Source organism: Lates calcarifer, linkage group LG17 (genome assembly GCF_001640805.2).
Source record: "Lates calcarifer isolate ASB-BC8 linkage group LG17, TLL_Latcal_v3, whole genome shotgun sequence".
NCBI lineage: Eukaryota > Metazoa > Chordata > Actinopteri > Centropomidae > Lates > Lates calcarifer.
In genome coordinates, this window is record NC_066849.1 from 24879914 (window position 1) to 24889065 (window position 9152).

The 9152-nt window shown below is 42.2% G+C and overlaps 1 protein-coding gene across 1 annotated transcript; it reads left to right on the plus strand.

The window, feature by feature from the left end:
* Positions 1–6141: 6141 nt before the first annotated feature.
* On the plus strand, positions 6142–8752 carry LOC127143469 (uncharacterized protein C1orf226 homolog). Its single transcript, XM_051077264.1, has 3 exons — positions 6142–6327; positions 6535–6659; positions 8095–8752. The coding sequence occupies exons 1-3, from the start codon at positions 6142–6144 to the stop codon at positions 8750–8752; spliced, it is 969 nt and encodes a 322-aa protein (XP_050933221.1).
* Positions 8753–9152: the final 400 nt, after the last annotated feature.

The following is a 9152-nucleotide window of genomic DNA, read 5'->3' on the forward strand; positions in this document are numbered from 1 at the left end:
AAGTTCATACTCAGCCAGCAGTCATCTTTAACAGGCTGTTCCCTGCAGCATCATTTTGAAAAGTGATACTGCAGTTCGGAAAAATAAAGTGTTGTTATAGGACTGTAAGAGAAGGGAGTCCTCACTAAGAAGCTGATAGCAGGAAACGCTTGATATTTGTACTTAATAAATGACCAGAACAGTTATTCAAGATCATTGATTTTCTGCTACAAAAACTGATTCCCACTCTGCTCCCTGAATACCTGCTCTTATTCTATGTAACTTTGGTGAGCAGGGACGATCTCGCTCTGACTGAGTGAGAGTCTGCAGCTTAAACTGCTGGAATTAGACCGAGTTCAAGAGTATTTTTACCCAAACTAGTATTCTCTTACATTTTAAAGCACAAAATAACCTGAGTTCACTGTCACTGGAGTCTGTCTGGACTCTTGTTCGTCACTTGTTCAACCACACAGACTAAACTCTAATTATACTGTAGCATTAGCATGAATTTTCCTTTTGGGATAGATTTTCCAGTTTCGTTTGAGTTGCAGAAGATTGCGTTATCATTTCATTCGCTTCAGCCCGGTCGCCCACCGCTGGTACATGACAGTGAGAGAGAGAGAGCTCCCTGCTTTGGTTTTCTTGACCATTTTGCTTTGTGCCCAATAAATATCTCCTCTCACTGCTCGGTTTCTCGTCTTGCTCTCATTCCAGCTTATTCCACAAGTTTGGGAAGTGACTGATTACATGTGATGAAATTATTGAAATTTATCAACAAATTATAAGAGGGTGTGAGAGGGAAGATTACACAGTGGAAATAGCCTTCTCAACTCTGCTTTCCTGGCAGCATGAACGATCCATATCTGTTTCTGTTGCTAATCTGGCTGTTGTTTGACTAATGCTGGTAATCCACAGCAGCTCCTGAAGAAAGAGAGACAGAAAGAAAGAAAGAAAATCCTCATTTCAGTGGTAATGAACGATAATTATTACAGATGGGATCCTTCAGGCTTGTTTATAATTAAAAGACAATATAACACACTCAAACACACACTAATCTGCCAGTGGTACACAGTCCTCTTGAATTAAACAGGCTGCAGGAGTTCTCTGGAGTGAAAGTCTCTAGCTTTATATTCACTCTGATTAGAGCTTTCTCTTCTTTTTTATTTTCCCGGAAAATTATTCCCTCAGTGCTTAAATCTTAACCTCACAGGCCCAGAGGAAGGAGGTGAAAGGGACAGGTGCATGCTGGTGGTCTGAAAACAAACGGGAAGTTAGTTATTGTTGTTTAGCCCACTCACCAGAGCTGAGAGGAGCCCAAGGCTGTGATACTCAGCTCATGGAGGCAATTAAGATTCTTTTGCTCCCTCTTCTCTGAGTCGTGAGTCCTTCAGATCTGAACACACAGACAGAATACACACATTTTTTTAGATTCAGTATGACTTGCACTTCCCAGGTATATCATTATCTCAGATGTCCATTGTGAATAAATGTAAATGAATAAATGAAGTTTTTTTCCATATCAAACTAATCCAGTGATAGCTGGCTGCACATTCATGGGCACTTTGCAAAGAGGGACTGCTAATGGCTAATTTGACCATACTTTTAATGACGCTAATTTGCCAAAGTGTGAACAAATATAAGCTAAAAAAGGTTCACTAACTGTCTCCACAGCAATCTACTCTCCATGCTGTGGCACGCTCAGTTTCATCTGAGGAAGGCCCCACAGTGTCAGACTTTTAGAGCATACTATATTGGCTAATGCTGATAATATATTATTCTAGCAATTATTATATTATTATCTCCTGTGTCTGTTGTGGTAAAACAGTGTTCATCAACATCACATTGATGTTCTTAAAAAACTTTAAACTGTATACAGTTTGTAGACTCTGGGTATAGTATGAATCTGGGACACAGGGACACAGTGCTGTTTGATTCATTTTAATATCCTTTCATTAATTTCATTCACAATAATTACTTTAAAACTGAATGTGTGACAAATATGCACAGCACTGTTTGATTTGGAGCAGTCTCCATAGAAACACAAGCTCTGCTGAAGTAGGAGTGTGCTGTTATTTAACAATTACTTCTCAAATTTTAATGCCTCAGTAGGCAGGATTTATAGAAAAAAATCCACCTGTTTTATCAGCCTAAATCACAGTGGGGCTGCAGCACAGAAGAACGTCCCATCTCCACTAATTGGGAGGACGTAGATTAACTGTTTGCCCAAATGAAACTCTCAGTTGTGGGAAATCTCAGCACAGGAGATGAGAAATTGAACAAAGCGTCTCTTAAACAGCAGTGAATGAGCATCCTGTCAGGAGGAAGCAGGACTCACTAACATCAGATATTTCCATTTGTGGATATTGAAATAGCATTAACTCTAGAGAGAAGTGGCAGCGCCAATATATATATATGATTCAAGCCACTGAGAGAGAGAAAGAGGGGTGTTCAGCCAGTACTGTGATAGACTGAAGAGCTTCATTCACACGTGGCAGCTCTCGTCTTGCTGAAACAGTTTTCTGTGTCTGTGCATTCCTCTGCATGGTTTTCACTTTGAAAGCACCACTAAGAGAAACACTGTAGATACAAAGGGACAGGTTGTTAGTGCTTTTTACATGTGGACTTGGTCCCAGTTTGCATTCCTTAACTTATTTTAAGGCACCTTAGAGAAGAATCCATCCTAAGGCTTGTTACATATCTTCATCTTAAAGACATACACAACTGCACTCATGGACATGTAGTCTCTCCTCTCTTCTCTACTCTTCTCTGCTTACAAAAGTCCATGACTGAGAGAGTGATAGAGTTGGTCTGCCGGTCATGATGAAGTTACACCATCGGTCGGCCGGCTGTTGGACTTTTCCCATTAGCCATTAGCCATGTCAAAATGATTTGGCGCCAACAGTTTCTATTTTGTCATCAGGGAGTGCGACTCGTTTCTGCCCGCTTTAATACTCTCAGCTCCGGCGTCAGGTGTTTGCAGAGTTCTGCCTGCCTGCACAGCTAAAGCAGAAACTATCAGTTTCGTGCCGGCTGAGTAACCACTGGCTGACAACACTGTCAGCAGCCCGACAGGAGAGACACTCATCATTTCATGCACCCATACACGGGTCCAGCTATTTAGGAGGTTTTTACTTAGTCTTAATGTTTCCTCAGTTCCTCAATCATGACAAGCACCCAAATTGTCCATGTTCCATCTCTATCATCACTTTAAAAAACTGCTACCACAGCCATATCTAAATCTTAGTTATAACTTTAGCATAATTCACATCTTCTTTTGTTTTGGACTTCACTAAAGGTAGGCCATGTTTCTAGTGCCAGCTCTTTCACTGTCAGTCACTTTAGCCAGGAGAAACTGACCTCCTGTCCCAGTGGGCATTCTGGCATTTGCCCACATCACTTTATTCGACAGCCTTTGAGAAAACGCCAAATTTGCATTTGTTTAGAGTGTACTGGAGCCCTAAGAGCAAAGAGTTTCAGAGCTGGCCTGGGGACAGTCCAACTGAGAAGTGGTCATAAATAGTGATGATAAATTACACCTGTGTGTAAATGAGCCAGACTGAGACACCATGGGCTCATTTCCAAACAGCAGGTTTCACCTTTTCAGCAGCATGGCTTTCTAGACACGTTGAGAGAAAACCTGTGAAACATTAAATGTGTTTAATTATACATAACTTTTACAGAGCACATTGCAGGCAGTGTTGCACAAACATCCTCCCTTTCTACTGCCCTTCACAAAGCCCTCCACTGGGCTTTCTACATTACAAAGACCTTCCATTACCTCTCCATTAGGAGTTAAACTGGTACGAATACGTGGTCTCATTGTCTGGTGGGATCAATAAGGATGTTTTTATAGCCCATGCAATGTGACACTATCGATCCTGAGATGACTTGATGACCTTGATGTACAGTCAGTACACGTGAATGACCTTGGCAGATAGGCAGAACATTGAACAAAGAGTTAAAGCATGTAAATGAAATGTCTTTTTGTATTGACATAGGCTTTATCAGAGCTGGACAGTTAGCTAATAATTAAAGGTCTCCAATGACATAAAGGCTAATTCAGTATATTTCATGTAGTTTTATCACCGTAAACCTAAAATAAAAAACAATAAGCAAACACAGATCAGAACTGAACCAACACACATACACATTGGGGAACAGGAAGTGTTTTGGCATCTGATAAGCCTTTAACTCTCTGGATGTATTTTTGTATCTGGACTTTTGCATTGTATTTCCTCAATGCAGTCCTGTGTATCTTTCAATGCGGTGCTAATTTTCATTAGTCTAAAAGCAGTTTTAATTAAGAAGTTGAACTTAGCTCAGCTTTTGCCACAACGTAATGCAACATTATCCAGACTTACACTGATGCCAGCTGTTGTCATTTGTAACACAGAACTGTTAGAGTTTGAACTCTTCATTTAACGGAATAATTATCCATTAAAAAACATAGTATTATACATTATGCAGTCAAAGACAGTGCAGAACAGTCCTTAATGTGGCTACAGTACCTGCATAACTACATACATATACACACCACTGATCTCTGTTATATAATTACATTCGTTGGTGTGGTTGCACCTCTCTGCTGTAGTAATTGATTTGCAGTGTGATGACTTCTGTGAAGAAGTGCCAGCTTGCTGTAAAGTAAATGTACTGTATATCTTTCTCTCTGTCCCTCTCATATCTCTGTCTCCTTGAAGTTACTCTAAATGTCCTCTGTATCACGTTGATTCATAATATTGGATCACCTTTCCTGTGGCCTCTGGCTGAGGTGCTTTTGTAGATCTCTTGATTGGGACAGTAATTGAACTACTTGTGTGTGTTCAAAGTGAAGTCAAGGTTACCTGTACTGCCCATTTTTGATGCTTCATCTGATTCCAAATGGTGATATTTTCTCTCCATTTATCTGGCCAAGACAGTATACCTTTCAGATATGCAGCTCTTATCCATTACCTCCCCTGACTTGTCCTCTTATTGATCATGAATCAGCAGCATTTGTGTTACAAAGCAAAAACAGTTCAATAATCTGCTTCTTTAGAGGTAAAATTATCTGAAGTCTGACTCTTCTATGTCTCATCAAATGCCTTCCGAGAAACATTTCTCTCCAAGAGGTAAGAATGTGTCTTAAGTGGATTGACAACCACCTGAGCTCCCTTTTATGTTTTGCTGTTTCTGATTTTGCATTTTGGTCCATTTCTGCTTTATTTTCATCAGTATTATTACTGTTTGTGTGCATGTGTCATTGCAGTTGCTCTGTGTTGTGTTTTATTTATTATTGTGTGATATACAGTGTTACTCCTCTGCCATCTGTATGCCATATGTAGTATGCATTTTCATGAAATCCCTTTGAATCTTTCTCTGATGATGCAACATCAGTTTGTTTGGTGCAAAGCTGCAGAATAAGACCGAAGGTGTCACAGTTCATTCATACCTTTTCCATATCACTTACTCTGCTGTCACTGCTGCCTGCCCAGCCTTAGTAAAGGTGAACTGTTCTGAACTTGTTCTGGTATTTCATGCTATTGAGTCTTCCCTAACCTGAGCTGTGACAGATGGAACATGACATGATCACTTAAAGGATTACTCCCAAAAATCTACCTTTTGAGTGTCAAACACCTGCCTCCTTTTAGGTTGGAAAGGTGGCCCTGAAAAGTTCCTAGTTTTCCTCTTCATTTAGGACGGCAGCAGAAAGGCAGCTTGGATTCACAGCAGTTACAGTGGATTCAAACTGAAACACAAAGCAACAAAAAAAACTCAAAACTTTCAGTGTAGTGCACTTCCCAGCTGTTGTTCCATATGTTTAGTATGTTCCAAACAATTGTTGCTTCGCCTAAACTTGCTAAATGTGCTGTTCCCAGTTTCAGAGATTTAACACATGACAGGACAGAAGTAGCATATTTAGCAATGTTGTAGGAGAAACTGAGTAACAGGAACAGCTGAGTATACGTCATTCCTGCATTTCAGTGAAGTATTCCTTTCATTTCCCTTTGAGAACTGAGTCTCTGCATCTCATTCTCATAGCAAACATCCCATTGTTTTTGTCTAATTCTTGTACAGTCTGCAGCTTTGCAACCACACCCACATCTGTTAAATCCTGCTGTGTGTATTTACCTGTCTGTCTTTCTCTCCCCTGTCTTCTCTTCTTTCCCAGTTGATCAAAGTATGTTTGAGAACTCCATTGCCCAGCAGCAGAGTCCACAGATTTCCAGGCCCGGCCAGCCCTCAGCCCGACGCTCCCCAGCGTCAGCCAATCCCAACCTGGGGTCCAGCTCCACTGATTCTTCATCCTCCGGAGGCCAACAGAGGCTGAAAAATGCCATTAACCTGGGCAAGGCTGTTGGTGCAAAGGTTAGTATGAAACAGACATGGAACATTGACTTCTGCAGGTCCTGATGTACATACGTTCTTTATTTCTTCAACTGTTAATATGATTATAGAGTATGAGTTTAACATCTGAGTGGAAACTAACATAACTTAATTCTCTCTGTCTGTTTTTCTGCCTCCCTGCCTCCCTGCCTTCCTTCCTTCCTTCTTTCCTTCCTTCTTTCCCTCCAGGTCAATGACTTGTTAAGACGAAAGGAGCCCAGCCACCTCGGGGACATCGGGGTGACTGAAGTCAACAAAAACGTTGGTGCCGTGTGGAGCTGCATGGACCAACTCAACCAGACCACTGCCAACAGGTAGGACTCATATTAGCCCACTTCTACAAACTCAGTTTGAACCTGGCCTCAACTAAACTTAATCTTAACTCTAATCCTGAACCCAAGATCATCATGAATCAAACAGTTCTGAAGATGAGGAACTGAAGAAGCCTCTTGGATGAGAGGTGTCCTCAGGTAGCTACAACTAAGTCTCCCTTGTTTCAACAATTCTTGGCTAAGGCTACATATTCAATTTAATGATGAAACCACTGAATTACATTATCTTATTGCAGGCAAAAATATTAAATTACCTTTGCTGAAAGTCTGTCACAGTGAATTAGGGACTGGGTCAGAAAAGGTGAATAATTTAAGATTTTCTCTGTGAAATGTGGTTTTAAATTAGTGATGACACATCAAAGGCGTCTGTCAGAGGTCTGAAATGGAAGAAGACTGAACTTTTCAACATTTTATTCACTGAAAATGGAAATGCCTTTTAATTTTGTCTTCATTACTTGGCTCCATACACACAGTCAAAGCATTTCCTGTTGTTGTTCCTGTGGTTCTGAATTCTGAGACTTGTTCCGGAGGCAGTGATGTGCTGTCTCTCCGGCTGATGAGCAGTCAAGCACAAGTCACTTTTCAGCAGCTCTGCTCACATTTACTGCTCTGTGTTTACTTTCATTTACATATGATGATCTGTAAAGATGTTGCCGGACCACCAGCTGGTAACTGACTGACTCCTCATTGTTGAAACATGAATGTATGAGATGAGGAGTCAAGCCCCAAAACTTTCAGCCTTTTTCTTCTTCTTTTTATTCAGAATGTGTCTTATGAGGTTTCATTTATTCCTGGATCCATATTGGTCCTACTTTGTACAAAAATATCAACCTGTTATAATGGTTTCTAGTTTATGATCCATTACTTTAGCAGTGTTTAATGAACTAAAATGTCTCTGTGTGCCCCCTGTCAGCTCCAGTGAAAGATCATGCAGCGCTAATAACAAGTTCTTTTTTATCACCATGGGATGTAGTTACCATGGTAATTTCCTGTCACTCTGCTAAAGTGTTTGTGAATGCACACAATGAGGTGTCATTAGATCTGGCTGGTACCCTCCACCCTCCTCCACATACACATGTTGCATCACTTGCAGTCACACACTCTAATTGGTCAAAAAGTGCAGGTATGATCCTTTCAGTATTTTTTAAATCATAGTGGCCATCATCCAGTTAGTTATCAGCAAAAGGTGACATGTGTAGTATTGGTCAGCACAAAAGTTTTATGTGTATTGAGGCTCCATCTACATCTCATGACATATATTTTCTTCAGAAATTGAACTCTACTCAGAATTAGTCTTTGCATTTTCCTTCACGCTGCAGTTTCAGGACAACATTTCTAATTTTCCACTCACTTCACACTCACTTTTCTCCCTGTCATCCTCACATGCATTTTCCTCCTTTCCTCTCCTCTCTTCCAGTCACATCTCCTCCTTCGACTCCTTCCCTCGGCTGGACCCACCACCTCCTTCAGGGAAGAAGCGCCTCCCTCGAGCGCTGAAGACCACCCAGGACATGATGATCTCCTCTGATCCTGTGGTCTCTTCTCCGGACGCAGCAGACTCCTCATTCCTCTCCTCCCCTGAAAAGACGCCCCTTATCACCAAGGAGGAGCTGAGGAACAGCGAGGTGCAGCAGCAGGGTGAGAAGGAGGAAGAGAGGTCAACAGATATCACAGCGCCGCAGGTCGACGACGGGAAGAAAGTCGCTGCTCAAACGGAGACGACAGGGAGCAACAGCAAGGTGGATGGAGTGATAGGTGGAGAAGAAGATGACACAGAAGACAGGAGCACTGAAGGAGACATGGAGGAACATCAGCCCCAGCTCCAGCTCTCTGTACCAGACCTGATCAACAAAGACCCCCCACTGCTGGAGCCCAGAGCCAAACCCTGCGACATCTGGCAGAAGGCGCCGGGGCCGGACTCCCGCCTCGCCTCCACCCCCTGCTCGGGGAAAACTCCCTGCCGCATCAGCCTGGGCGAGGAGGTCCTGCTGGGGAACGGCGCCCCCTGCGGTAAAGGCACCACACTGAGTGGCGAAGACACGGAGCCCCACCCAGACCTGCTGTCGTTTGAGTGACCAACAGAGCCGGGGTCCAGGTACCACTTCAGTATGATTCAAAAAAGTCTGGAACTTCTTAATTTCTACTCAAGAGGCTGCAAATGTCTGTGGCAGTAATTCAAACAGACTGCGATGAGTAGTGCGGATCAAATATTCACTGCCACTTTTTAAATATATAACTCTCCCTGCTCCAGGCTTTGCTTTAGGAAAAGGGATCAAGTTCTGCCAGGAGCCAGGGCTGCTTTTTAACTCTACACTACAGCTGTGGTTTAAAGGTCATGATGATAAAATGTGCCCTTGCATCATGGCTGATCTAGGGTCAGACAGACACTACACACTTCTCCCTAATGAATAAAAACAAGGTTGACCAGCACTGGATGATGGGTCGATCCTCGGGGTTCATTTTAGTGCAGTGAAA